Source organism: Neopsephotus bourkii, unplaced genomic scaffold (genome assembly GCF_033783945.1).
Source record: "Neopsephotus bourkii isolate Nb327-2 ecotype Australia unplaced genomic scaffold, CSIRO-AGI_Nbou_v1 NB_457, whole genome shotgun sequence".
In the NCBI taxonomy this organism is placed as follows: domain Eukaryota; kingdom Metazoa; phylum Chordata; class Aves; order Psittaciformes; family Psittacidae; genus Neopsephotus; species Neopsephotus bourkii.
The window spans coordinates 929,400-944,202 of NW_026900959.1; the positions used below are offsets into that span (position 1 = coordinate 929,400).

The window sequence follows — 14,803 nt, forward strand, 5'->3', positions numbered from 1 at the left end:
AGATGGTTCTGCTCTTTTTAGCACTTTCTTACTCATCTCCCCCATGAGCTCCCAGAACTGTCAAACCCCCTGAAGATCACCCTCCTCTCAGTGAGCCTCCTTTACATCACTCAGCTTCCAGACAGTGGGTTATTGCTGTGGGCTGCATTCAGACTCTTGCCTGGCTGCTAAGGGTTGGTAACAAACGCTTTGGTCCACATTAGATTTAGAGCAAACCTGGCCATGTTGAATGGAACAGCTCTCACTGTGTGGTACCTGCCCATGGCAATGCAGAGCCTGCAGCAGCGGCTGCTCACTCCATGCTCTGAAGCACCCATGGTTCTTGCACTTCAGGACAGTCTGATTTCAACCCTGCTCTGGACTGGGAAATGTCTCTCAAGCCCCCCTTCCCCTCCCCTGTTTGGTCATTCTCTAACAGCAGGATTTGACAGCTTGCACAGGAAGATGCTAAAAAAGAGGTCACCTTGTTCACGGCTCCCAAATGTGGTTATCATCAGGTTAACCCACACAAACAGGGGTTCTTGCTGTTTTCAAATGAGCAGAGGCCATTAACAGTGCAACCTATATTGCTGAATAATGTTTTGAATGAACATTTCTTAAGTAGCAGTTCCCATTTATGTACCATTAACTCCAGAATCACATTTCCCATGATCTTCTTCATAGATTTCCATAACCACTCACCTTTGTTCCTCGGCTTACAAAGCTGGAAAGTTGTTATCAGTGGTTAGAAATCATGTTCCTATCTAAACAGTTTCTTTTTCTTCTGAAAAGAATTCCAAATTCCTGCCTAAAGAACTGAAAAAGGCACAAGAAGTTTAATTATTATTGGCACTGACCCTGCTCACCCCGAGCTTGTGATGGAGCATCACAAACATCTCAAACATACCAACATGTGTAACCATAACCTGGTGCCAGGGCATCAGATAAAGACTTTGGATTGCCCCTACTTGCCACTTTAGGATACAAGCATTTCAGTAGAACATAACTCTGCTGGTATTCCATTGAAGTGATTTGCCTTGACCATTTCTAATTCTGGAGTTATCAAAAGCAGCAGAATTATACTCCAGTATAATCACCCTGCACATTAATTCTGGGAGTCAGAGCCAGTTTGAACTGCTGAAGGACATACAACTGTTCTCAATTGGTATTTTACTTTCAAACCCCATACTGTATCCCAAAAATGAGAGCTGTTTCTGAGAACTGGGAATAAATCAAAGCATCACTGCTAGATAACAATTCAAGTGCGTGTTAATGTTCAAATGAAATCTGCTAAATGCAGGGTACACAGAAAATAACAAACAAAACCCCAGAGGCCTCAAACCACAAGCATTTAAGCATGGGAAAAGCAGGACACACTGGGGGGGCACCCACCTCCTCGGAACTGTGCTGCTGGACAGTGCCAAAGCTTCCTTTATTGAACAGCTTTAAAAGAATCAAAGTTGGCTGTGAGTGACTGAAAACAGCTTTCTGGCCCAGAATAGTTATTGCAGTCATAACTCCAGCCCTGACTATGGGAAAGCAATACACATAGGATGCAGATCTACCAAGAGCCTGATGACTCTTACCTGTAGCACTGCTGATGCACCCACTGCAGTTCACAAGTGATTAAAACAGTGACAACCTTACTCACAGGACACCCTGTTTCTTCTTCATGCTGGAATAACATGGGAGCTGTTGAGAGTAAATGAACCAAACAGCCAGGAGCACCCCTGTACAATTAACTTGTACCTGTATCTTGACACGCTTGATCTGAAAATTCAGGTGCCTGAATGAAACAAGGACAAACATACCAGGTTGAAGGCAGATGCAGCATCATCCTCACTGTACATCAACTTGCATTTCATCTTGGTGAGGACTGGAGATAGGAAAAGCGCTTCGAAACTTAGTTTTACTCATTCTCAAGCTCCTTTTCACTTATTCCCTGTGGCAGACAACCACACTTGAAGACATCCTTGTGACAGACAAGAGGCAGCCTGCCCTTGAACCTCCAAAGGAGGCTGAGCCAACGCTACAGCATCTATCACAGGGAATGAGGGCAGTGATTGCGGAACATTGCTTCCATCTAGTGATGTGTGAGCCATCAGCTCGCAGGAGCGCACAGTGGGACAAAACCAGAGCTCCTGATGGATCCAATTCTGCCTTGAAGCTGCAGGGTACGTTCTGCTGGGTAAAACCTCTAGTTCTCCTACCCTGATGGTAAAGACACAGATGAGAGCAAGCGAAGGTGGGGGGGGCTTCAAACACACAACAGCTTCTCAAGCCATTGTACAAACAAAGCTGGCAAAAAGCAGCTTTGGGCAGAGATGGATTTAAACACAATGATTTCTGGAGATGCTTTCAAATGCTTTTTCTTCACCTTTTTCTGATCAGAAGCTGCAGATAAAGATTAACACGGATGGAGATCTCGCAATCCACCTCGCTTCCAGATCAAAAGGGAATGATCGTATTCCCAGGCCCGAGGAGCAGAGTTCACTGCTCTGATGGCTGTAAAAGACAAAAAAGCCACATGCACAACTGACATCCAAAATGGCTCAACATAATTTATTTTTTATGTTAAAATGTACAGAGTTCTTTTGAAAGTACTTGCTAGAAAGGGGAAAAAAAAGTGATATTACATACAAGGAGAGGAAGGGAGACCATCCAGCCAGGAGCGTATGACATGGAGAATTACAAAGGCATCTAGGCACCCCTTCCCCTTAGCTTACAAGTCACCATGAACAAAGTACAAAGAGGTTACAAAACAGGAAAAGCAAATATAAACAGACAGGAATAGACTCAGCTTCATTTGTACATGCGGCTTTTAGAGGCATCTGGAGCTCCTATTCACACACTCTAGAGATCTCTTTAAAGAGAATTTTTTTATCTTTCTTAAAATAGTTTTTAATATTCTACAACAAAGATAAAAAACTTTAAAGATGGAATGAAATGAAAAAGCTCTTATTTCTTTTAAAAGGCATCGAAGTCACTAACAGTGAGATTTTTTAATTTCTTTTAGAAGATTACCCAAGTTATCTTGCTAAAAATACATATTTTTATTTTTTTTTTTTTCTTAAACAGAAGTGAAAAAATGGTAGGTACCAAGATTACTGCGTTGGATAATTTCTTTTTTTTTTTTTTTATATATAGAAAAGAACATTTTTTTTTTCTCTCTACAATAGTTCTACAGTCACAAAGGCTTGTGGAAAAGGGAGCTGCCCAATTGGTAAAAAAAACATACAAAAACCAAACCAAACTCAATCCACCGCCCTCGTTCCAACAGCTTCTCCTCCTCCTGTCTCACAACCCACCCCCCCCACCCACCCCATCAGGAAGCAGTGACCCAGCTGAAGATCTAGGAAGGAGAGGGCAGCACAGTGCGCTTTCTACATGGGTTATCTGGGACTGGAATAGTATATACAGAGATAATGGGGTCCTACACAGCCTTGTACATGCTCAAAACTAAACAGAAGTAAAAAGTGGAAGTCCTTTGAATTCTGCCTTTTCTGGTGAAGCAGCTACTGGAGGAAAGTCCGGTTTAGTGCATCTGAAGAAAACCCCAACTTTCTTTTTAGACTCTTTTGGTTTAAAAAACAGAAGAAATTAGTCTTATTAATGTGTCTGTATTTCTACTTCATATACAATAAAAAAGAACTTTACATTAAGGGGCGTCCCTTTTTGTATTGGGTAACATGCCGGCAGTGTAGCCAAAGAGAACATCAATTGGATTATGCGGTAATAAACAGCAAAATCCTGCTGCCTGCACCCCACTATGGTGTTTGGACTGTTTCACTCCGGTAAAACAGGCCAATTCCCTTCTTTTCTCACACTAGATCCAAAGTGTGGCTACTCCTATAAGCCAGGCCTCCAACATAGTGGCAGAATCGGGGAAGAACATCCCTGACTCCCCCAGAGCGCGGCACATTCAGCAACTTCCTACCCCATGCCAGGAATGGAAAAGGGACAAGGACACCACAGGGCTCTCTGTCAAGTCACAACATACACGTTATCTTCCAAGATGACTCAAGTAAAGAGACTAAGAGGCAGACCACTGGAAACAGCTCCTTCAGGGCTCAGCCTGACTAAAAGGCTCAGGCCAAGACCCTCAGCACTTCCTAGGACACACTAGAGGAGTTTGGGACCTCAGCCTTGTGGCTGACTTGCAGTTCACCAGGAGAACCTGCAGCCGTCTGCTTGTCCTAAAACCCATGTCCCACCCTGTTCTCCCTCCTCGTGACTTGCACGAGGGATGCAACGTTCTCTCTCGAGATGCTTCCAGTAGTTCAGAGTGACAGAACATGTGTGCATGCACGCACGTGTGCGCAACATGCGTGTCTGGGTGGCGAATGGGATCAGTTTCAAGTCACGTTACACTTTTCAGCGTGAAACATACAATTTCTGTTAATTCATCTACAAAAAACACCAAATGTGAAGAGTTTATTGTTTACACGTAACTCCCAATTCCACTGCGGGTGAGGGAGGCAGGGAAAATTCCAGATGAAAGATTTCCCCTGACCTGCAGAAATCAAGAGCTTCTTTTCTCCTCTGTGTCCCCTTCCAAGTCTCCCAATGAGTGCCTCCTGCTTGAAGTAGGAAATGCTAGGTGGGGTTTTAGAGGGAAGGGTTGTTATTCTTTGAGATGTCAAACTTTACATGACTGCAGCACTAGAAACTGCAATACAGAGGGGCACAGGGGAGGGAAAAGGACATACACTGAGATAAAACAAATTTAGGAAGATGATTTCACTGTTACACGTATTCTGTCCACATTGTCAGCAAAGTAAGGCTCTTTTTAAATTATGAAAGATTTTGTGCATGTTTTCCCCTCTAAAAAACATCTGTAAATGATTCTTTTTTTAGCTGTAAAATGCTTCAGGATTGTGAGAAAACAAAAACGCAAAACAAAACAAAACAAAATAAAACAAAAACCTCCAAAAAAATAAAGACCAGGCTTCCTAAAAAATAAAATAAACCAAAGAAAATCCCTCTAAATCTACAGCAATATTTTAACTGGAAAAAGGTCCATTTTCTCTGGTTCGTCAGTATAAAAGGTTCCTTTATTTATATATATTTCAGTTTTTAGGATGCAAGTTCATCTTGCTCATCTTCTCATGTATGGTCCATTGAGAGACTGCTTGGGCACCCCAGCAGCGTTCATGTAGCTGTGATGGGAGGGGCCAGTGTACATCATGTTTCCATGAGGATTGGGCTGCATAGGCTGCTGGGTGTAGGCCTGGCTCCCCATCATTCCCATCTGCATCTGCATAGGATACTGTGCTGTCTGGTTCATGTAGGCAGGGTTACTATGGTAACTGCTGTTCATCATGGGCTGTGTCATTCTGTAGCTGTTCATGGCATTCAGAGTGTTCATATTCATGGAGTTAACGTTGTACGGGGTGGTTGGCATTAGGTTGACCCCCATGTTCATACCCCTCTGGACAGCCAACGCCCGGGGCCCGGCCTGCATGGCAACCGCAGGGGGGCTGCGCCCGTAGAGCTGCTGCTGGTGTGCGGTCGCAGAGGGCAGCGGTGCTGACTTGGAGCGGATGGAGATGTGCCCCTTGACTGGCATCTGCCCCTGCAGCCTCTGGGTGTGCGGAATCCCAATGTTGGTGGCAGACATATTACACTGGAGCAGAGGTGACGTGAGGTTCATGGTGGTGGACGCCAGGTTCGGTGGAGGTGTCATGGTGGCTTGTGCTTGTGGTGTGCCTGCTAAGGGATGAGAGGGAGCTAGCTGAGCCAACCCTGTGTTGGACAGAGAAACGCTGGTTGCATAGGAAGTCACAGCAGGAGAATGGCTGTAAGGCATGGCATGAGGGTCCATAATGGTGTTTGTCAGCTGCTGCAACTTGGCTAAACTGAACGTGGCTGACGGTTGTGAATAGCTCCCAGCACCAAAATCCCCTGGGATCCTCTCATAGATACTTATGTTACCAGTGCTTCCTGATTCGGGTATTTCCATGATCATAGGTGCTGGGGTGAAGCTGTTGTTCATGCTACACTGCGACAGCGGAGGTTGCTGCTGGGGTGGAGGTGGTGGCTGTGGCTGCTGTGACTGAGGCTGTTGCTGTTGTGGCTGCGTTGTTGGTTGCTGGTTACTTGGAGGCCTTTCTACTACACAGCTCTGAGGTGACTTGATATTGCAGTTTGCTGCAGGCTGGACAGTGTTTTGCTGCATCATGCTGCAACTGCTGCCAATGTTTGCCATTTGCTGAGTGACAACACAACTGTTCTGAGTGAGGCTGCTAGAGGAGGACAGTCCTCCATAGGAACAGCTGCTCTGGGAAGAGTTATTCCCACAGATGCTGCCTCCCATAGTGGAGTCGTAGCTGCTGGGGTTCTCATAATTCTCTGTAGTGCTCTCAATGCTGCCAAGGTCACTGAAGCCACTATCCACCACCTGCTGAGAGTGGTCCGATACTGAAGGCACATCCATCATGGGGCTGGTCTCCATGTTCTGCATAGAGGGTGCGGACAGGGATCCTTGTTCAGGACTTATCTGGGTGTAACTGCTCTCCAGAGCAGGCACATTTGGGCTGTTGACAGAACGGACAGACTGGCTGGGGTGGGACTGAACAGAGGAGATTGGACTGTTGTGTTCTGAGGCCTGGCAATCTTCAACCATGGATATCTGAGGATCCTCCTCAGTCTGGGTGTAACTCTGCAAAGTCTGACAAGCTGCGAGAGTCTCTTCACAGTCCTGGTAAGCTACATCATGCTCATTGCTTTCCTCCTGTGTCAAGGACTGGACTGCTTGAACAGTTTCAAGATCTAGTTCACTGTGAGGAATCTCCTCCTCTTCTTTTAATTCAATTAACCCTTCTTTATTACTTTGCTCTTCTTCATGGTCGTCTTCAGACCCAGGGACGTGCTCTGAGCCTACTGATGTCTCATTGGAAGCCTGCTCTTCCTCAGAATCTGCCTCCGTTTCGTCTTTTTCTTTTGTATCTTCTCTACTGCTTGGTATGCTTGTTTCTAAAAAACACTCTTGCACCTGAGGCTCCTCCTTCACCCCTTCTCTAACAGGCTGCTCCTCCAACTCTTTTTTCTTTACAGACTCCAGATGACCGTCATCTTCATCATCAGCATCATGATCTTCATTTTGATTTGTTACTACTGCAACTTCCTCTTCTTCTTCATGATCATGCTCAGGTTCGTCTAGTTCTTGCTGTTCTTCTTCTGATTGCCTTTGCTCTTCTAAAACCCGTGGCTTCTCTTCTACCTCCTCTTCTATCTCAGGCTCTTTTACTTCTGGCACTGGACTGCTGTTGCTGTCCACAGGAGAAACTGCTCTTACTTCACTGCTGGCTGTATCTTCCTCTTCTCCCTCTCCTACCTCTTCTGCTTCCACATTCACATCTTCCTCTTTCCTTTCCTCAGTAAAAGGCAGCTCTTCTTTCTGCTCAACACCTTCCTCTTGATCTGAAAGTCTGGGCTTACGCCCTGGTTTTGAATTAGCTACCACTGCATCAACTCCTTCATCCTCAGCTGATGGTGGCTCCTTTTCCCGGTTCAGTTTAAACCCTGGTTTTCGACCAGGTCTTTTCTTCCAGTGGACTGGTTTTCGGCTTTTCCCTTTTGGCCATCCCTTCTTCTTTTTCATGGGTGTAGAAGTATCTGGCTCAAGTGAAGAATCCTTATCTTCACATTTTCTCAGCATAGATAATGGTTTCAAAGGTGGGTTACCTGAAAACACAAATTGAAAGACATTGTTCAAACACACTGGTTTGACCCAAGCATTCCCACCACGTTTATCAACTTTTTGTATCAATACCAGCTTAGAGATTTCTTGTGAAAGGTTAACAAGAAGGATCAAGGGTTGCTTGTCAGCAATCACACTACATTCTCAAAGACCACCAGCGCTTTCAAGCACATGCATGGTCAAAGCCCTGAGCCTTTAACATACAATGCAGGTGAAACATCAGGCTGTATGATACAGTCCTGGAAAAACTCACCACCCTTGACAAATGTTACTTATATAGTAGTTCACAAATGAAAGTGTTCCAGTGCAGGGGAACACATGAAGGTGAATTAAAACCCTGTTTCTATTTAGATCCGTACCTTGTGCACCTGCAGAAGAAAGGATATTTTTTCACTTTTGGGGGGGCTTTATGCTTTTAAATGCTTTTAAACAGAGACACAGATAACTGAATTGGGCCAGATTTATTTTACACAACTGCTGGTAAACTGCTGCAACAGTTAACCACTGACACTAGTTGATACTCACCCTTCACCATCTGAATTCCTATCTTCTTCAGACACTGGATTTACTTAATCTGCTTTTGTATTAATTCTCCTTTTATCTCCTAGGCAGAAAATCTCTCTTATCAAATAAGTAAATCTCCTTACTCACCTAAGCAATTTGCAACTTGATCAAGTCACTCTTTTGCCTCCGCTTTCTTTGAATCTATTACAGAACATTTGTTCTAATCTCTTAATCAGCCCACGACTGTTCTTGTGAACTATTCCAGTCTATCAAGTGTGAATAACAGAGTAAAGATGGTTGTTTGCAGTTTCACCAGGGCTAAATAAAGAGATGACAGAATGTCTCTACTTCACTTGAGATTCCCTGGTTCATGTATTTAGGATCATCTGAATCTCTTTGGCCCCTAGGCTAGAAACCCATGCTAATTACTGGACATGACCTTCAAACACTCTGTCACAGACTTCAGCAGTGAGCTGCCCTTCACTTCATTTACCAAACCTCCTGTCTTCCTGGCAGCTAATATGTTATATTTCAATCTATCCATAGATGGATTAATTTTCCCCAGTATTCAGGGTACATTTATTCACATTTCGGCCCTTTCCACCACCTCAAAAAATGCTACTGATTCCAGGCTATGAATTTCCCAAGAAGAGCTGTTTTAAGTCCACAGTTATGCAATGAAAGTAAAACCGAGTAATGGACTCCTAGCAGTTCACAAACACTTCTTCAAACCTAATCGTAGGGCAGCTGAGTTATTCCTTCCCTTTGCTCAGACAGGCATTTACACCAAGTATCTCCAACGAGAAGTGCTCTGAAAAAATGCTGGGTATTAAAAGATGAATTTAAAACAAACACTGAATTCAAAATTGAGCAATTTCATCCATAAAACAAATATTTGGAATGTGAATAAAGGAAAGAAAGGATCTGCCACAGGCAGTTTATCACTGGGCAGGAAAAAAGGAAGTGCTAGTTTCAGAGTGTTTGGTAAAGCATTAGCACTAAAGCCCTTCAAAAAACGGATAATTCCACTTAAAAAAAAAGAACTTCTCTTCCCCTTTTCCCATATTTCTCTATTTCATGCTAGAGAACAACTTATTATTTCTCTTGTTCTGGAAAACTGAGGGCTTTAGAAATGAACTGACCCTGCTGCAGAGGTTTTTTCACAGACACCAGTTTCATCAGGAAAGCTGAATCAAAAGGATTCAATGACCTCTGATCAGGTCATTGCTAATAAGATAGTTAAAAGCATGCACCACATTTTCATAAGACTTGGGAATGTTTCAGGCTGGTCTGACTGGTAATTTATGCCTAACCCTATGTTTTGCCTAGAAGTTACAAGACAAGGGAAGCAGCTTCTTTTGTCATGAGCTAGTATCATCTGACACCCACTGGCACAGTATCTAGATCAAACTTTCAACTGCATACCACCAAACATACCACTAGTGTCATCAGACTCCTCCTCATCTTTGGACTTCCTCTTAGAAGAGGGTCTATGCCTGAGTGTATCCGGTGGGGTTAAATGCCGAAAGTATCCACTGGGCAAAAGTTCATTCTCCTCCTCCTCATCCTCCTCCTCCTCTTCCTCCTCCTCAATCTCAAATGTAGGCTCTAATCGGGGCATTGGCCTTTCGGAGTCTGAGTCCTCAAATGGTTCATCCAGCACTTCTGTGGTCTCTGAGATGGTTTCAGTGACAACACTGCTATTGTGGTGCTTACGCTTGCGGACTCGCCTCTTCCGATGAAGAATTGGTTTCTGAGAGTGGAAGTCAGGAGAAGAGAACACATTTTATCACATGCAGTAGGAATAAGACACTGATAAATAGAAAACATGAGCAGCAGAGTTTAACAGTTTAAGCAGGAGCAAAGGATTCCCTTCTGGAGCCCAGACTTCACTAGAAATACTGACTGGCACCTGCCTTTGGTTAGACAGATGTCAAACACAATTTGTGTAATAGTATAAACCGTTTATACAGCTGACATTAACAGCCCATCCATCACAGCTGAAAGTTCATTAACACTACAACATAGATGTGAATAAAGCTGCAAAGATGATACAGAAGAGAACTTCTCAGTGCAGCATTCCATGAAGAGAGGATCTTCTTGGTCACACTGACAGCATTCACATCTCTGGTAAACCATTCCAAAGACTTGATGCTGTGATTTTAGCTGTTTAGACAGCATTTGTGTTTTGTCAGCTTCTTTTAAAGTAGGGCTTTATCTGTTTTTATTTTGCATGACTAAAAGTTTAATAACCACTTTTAAAGGTGGAAAAATCAAAAGCATAAGGCTTTTGTTAAAAAAACCCAACAAAATCAGAACCCCCACCAACATACCTCTGATTCAACAAGAACCACCACTACAAACAGGCAGCAGCAGAAAGCACCCTCCAGAGTTCTGGAAAACTGAGCAGATGCTATCTGTATGCTTAACACACCCATCATGAATTGCACAGTCCTTCGGAAAGCACCAACATAATGACAAAACAGATCGCATGATACAGTCAGAGACAAGAAATAAGGCACACACCTTTCGTTTCAATGTTGGCTTGGTGAGAACAGGTGGAGAGCTCGATCGAGGACTCACAGGTTCATCATCTTCCTCTTCACTACTCTCACTAAAACACCTCAGAAGTGCCCTGTCACTATCACTGTAGCGGCGGGGTAACCTGTCACAGTCCTCTGGGAATCTGCTCTTCAGTGGCTCCGTGGTCTTTTTCAACTGCCCTCTCCACCCTTCCATACCTTCGCTGTACCGCCGACGGGGAACTGCACATTCTTCCCCTTTGCCATACTGTCCCTGGGAAACTGCACATTTTTCCTCCTCTTCAACATATCGGCTTCTTGGGGCTGGGGACTTCTCCTCACATTCACCACATCTCCCTTGCAAGGCTGCTGACTTCTCCTCACAGTCACTGCACCGGCCTTGGGAGGCTGCTGATTTCTCCTCACATTCACTGCATCGCCCACTGGGAACTGGTGGTTTATCCTCAATGGGCAACATTGGCTCCTTGTCACAAAAGGGCTCCCGAAGTTTCTTGCTCTTGCGGTTCCATCGCCCTCTTCGTGATGGCTGGCTGTTTGCAGGAAGACTATCCAGGGGGAAAATGTGCTTGTTTGGCCGTGCAGAATTGGCTGGAGCAACAATGTCTGGCTTTTTTTCACTCTCTGTAGGTGAGTAAGGCTCTTGCTCTTTCTTCTCCCAGGACACAGATTTTACCATCTGATTTAAACAAAGACAAAGAGGTTTCACACTTCCTATCTAAGCATGCAAGTCTATTGTGAATCTGAGTCCACAAAAGCCTTTTGAGCAGGAAGTCAGAAAACTTGAATAAGAATGGCTTTTAAGAAGCTGAGAACAACAAAATAGTTGACCTTTTTGTGATTCTACTAACTGCTGCTCCTTCCCTCCCAGGTGATAATGTGCCTTAATTACCTTCCCCACAAGTGACTTCAGTCAGTAGCAGCCTGATGGAATGCAAACATCATCTTGCTACATTCAATCACAGGATTTATTTCATTTTAAAGTTAAAAGTGAGACAAACTTGAAGCTATTTTGTGAAGCAAAAATCTTTGGTGAGAACCGTTAAAACTTTAGTTTCACTCATTTCTATTTATACTATTTGTCAAATACTAGGTCCTTCAAACCTAAATCTATTTCAATAATCTGATTAAAGACAAGGCTGCTTGAGAGTGAGAGGCAGATTTTGTGGTTGTTTGGGGTTTTTAACATTGTCTCTCCCCCAGACTGCAAAAACCATTAAGGGTAGAAAAAGCCTTTCTACTGTTTTCAGAAATACCCTTTAACCTTTCTCTAGACTCAATGTTTTCCCTATTTTTAGGTTCTAATCTAAAACTAAAAAGACCCATGAACTAATCACGACTGTACTGGTTTTTACAATTATGCCAAATGCCCAAGCTTGGCATCTGCAATCTTGTTTGCACTGCATGCAAAAGTGTTGAGTGTAATGTAGGTGCCACAAAGAAGTAACAGATTCACTCTTACACTGGTCTCTGAATCTCTTTCTTTCTGCTGCTGTTGCTCTTCGTTTTCCCCATCCTCTGTCTCCTCTTCTTCATCTTCAGAGACAACCGAGTTGGAAACTATAACAGGCGTCCAACGCAGACATTCTGCATCCACATCTATAGGTCGGACATTAGTTCTGAGCTTTGCCATATGTTCCTGGATAAGCTTCTCCCGACGAATGATCACAAATCTAAAGAGCAGTAACACTCTCATCAACAACAGGCTACACACAGTATGTGCTGTCATGTGAAACAGATATAAGGTATTACAGATAAAGCTGTGTACTCTTAATCAGTGCTGCCATGAGTAACATACAGATGACAGAAAGCTCCTTAAAACAGTACTGTTTGCAGTACCAGATCACCAAAGAAAGCATCTGAAAACTGAGAAAATGTTAAATTCCTTCCACTTCTTGTTAACAGTGAAGCCATTATCCTTCCGTGGGTAATATTCAGCTGCAGGCTACCACTTTCATTATGTGTCAAATGGATAGGGGGTATGTCATTTGGAGAATAGGCAACATAAGGTGAAAGACACATAATGGTAATAAGAGGACTGCTTTAAGAAGTTAAGAACCCTAATACCAGAGTACATTTTATTCAGGGGCCGGGAGTACTTATCACTGGTTAAAATACTGTGAAACGAAAACATAAAACTGTTCTTAAAACTTCAAGTTTTGCAAGTAAGTTCAAAGTTTAACACAAAACACGACAGAATACAACCCCACTCCCCAAACTGCTATGGTCTGAATCAAAAATAATTCCAAGTATTTCACTTGACTTGTACACTCATTTGGATACTTAAGTCTTAAATAAAAGCAAGCTTATTAGATGAGATTTGTCTCCAAATGCCATTAAATTTTATTCAAATACATTGGAAGCTATTTGGAAATACAACAGGACTCCTGTACTCACTGATCACTACGGAAGTCAAGCATTCGCAGGTGATGTAAAGTGGAAGTGATATCTTGAGGGCAGATCCCAGTCAGCTTACTCAATTTCTTGATGCTTAATTGCTTGTCATGTTGATGATAAAGGCACTCCAATATTACACTTTTCCAATAAGCCATATAGGAGAGGCGCCCCAGGTCTGACAGGGGCTTCTCTGGTGATCCTGCTTGACCCTCACGCTTTGAAAGCAAATAGCCTGAAGATACACAAGAAATGAAATTCAAGAAATTAGTATATACAGCTTCTGCTTCCACCCCAACAAAGGCATTTTTATCCAGAAAGTAACTGAATGTTGCCTGCAAGGTCCAGATTCTAATTCTGAGGGATACACTGGTTGGGTTTTTGTGGTTCAAAGTCCTGTTCAATGACAGTGATGGAGAGTCCTAAACTGCATCACCATCACACACTGGCTACGGGCAACGCCACGAGAGGGCAGCAGCTCTCTACCGAGAAACTCCAAGTACACAACCAGGCTGCTGAATATCCTTCAACTACAACAGCGATTTTGAAGATGACAGAAGGAAAGCATATTTTAGCCATTTAAAAGCAGTTACTTGAATATTTTCTCCTGCCAAACTTCAGGGCCATGCTGGAGAGTATGGGCTATACTGGACTGCATTCAGCATAACACCAGAGATATAGTTACAGTAGCAAGTTTCCCTATGAACTTGCAGAGATTCATGTATGAATGTGAGAATTGTTTGAGTTTCAGAGCCTCAGTATGTCTGCTCTTATTACTCTCAAAGCTGAATTAAAACATAACTATGACTACTTTTTGCTTAAGACACTCCTTCACTTAATCAAGATGTCAAAGGTTTCAACAGATTGTGCAGTTTTAGGGCTGGATTTCTGTAGAAAGAACTACATGCACTAAAAAAAGTGAAGAAAAAGTTCCTTACTGAAGTCAATTAGGAACCTGCCATAGCCCTTACGCTGGTATTGAGGAAGAATCATTATACAGGACACATTGTACTTCTGTTGGCAGTGTTTCTCCTGTTGGAAAAGCAGCAAATTAGGACAAAACAAAAAAGACAACAAGTGAGAAATCAAAGTTGTTCTGTACAAGCCCTTACTCATGGTTATGGCAAAAACTGAGATAGAAAGCAAGAGAGTTTCTTAGGAACAACAATGTACATGAGTCAAGGTCATATGTCGAGTTCATAGCAGAGAAAGTTCAAAGCAGAAATCTGAATCAGCCTAATTCATTGAAAAAAATTGCCCTATTGCAGTGAACCTTTAAACGGGATAACCATAACATCCTAAAATCTAACCTCAAATGTCCTGCTCTGAAGACTGAAAGGAAAAGCTTCAACTAAAGCTGTTTAAAAATAAGTAAAACAATTACAGACAAAAACCTTGAGAAAACCTATCTGAAATCTTGGCCCTGTTCTGTCAAAAAAACTAAAAGGTTTAGAACAAGAGGTAACGGGTTCAAACCAAATACTTACCTTGGAAAAGTAGCCAACAAGGTGACAGCCCTTGACATCATTCTGTGTCAACACGTAGAAAAGAAATGGCTCTACATCATAATAGAGTGTCTTATGGTCCAGGAAGAGTTTGGCTAACAAGCACAAATTCTGGCAGTAGATGGTGCTGACGTTGCCATCAACCTTACAGAAAGGAGGAAAAGGTTGTCACTCCATTT

At 43.0% G+C, this 14,803-nt stretch overlaps 1 protein-coding gene across 4 annotated transcripts in view; it reads right to left on the reverse strand.

The window, feature by feature from the left end:
- Positions 1–2,520: 2,520 nt before the first annotated feature.
- The window catches only part of KAT6A (lysine acetyltransferase 6A), a 31,618-nt gene continuing 19,335 nt past the window's right edge, over positions 2,521–14,803 (reverse strand). For all 4 annotated transcript variants that reach the window (XM_061349667.1, XM_061349664.1, XM_061349666.1 and 1 more), the window contains exons 12-18: positions 14,607–14,768; positions 14,058–14,151; positions 13,123–13,354; positions 12,188–12,398; positions 10,712–11,404; positions 9,623–9,938; positions 2,521–7,665 (exon numbers count right to left, since the gene is read on the reverse strand). In XM_061349667.1, the coding sequence (XP_061205651.1) occupies positions 5,078–7,665; positions 9,623–9,938; positions 10,712–11,404; positions 12,188–12,398; positions 13,123–13,354; positions 14,058–14,151; positions 14,607–14,768 (4,296 nt within the window). In that variant the 3' untranslated portion in view covers positions 2,521–5,077. The remainder of the gene's footprint in view (positions 7,666–9,622; positions 9,939–10,711; positions 11,405–12,187; positions 12,399–13,122; positions 13,355–14,057; positions 14,152–14,606; positions 14,769–14,803) is intronic.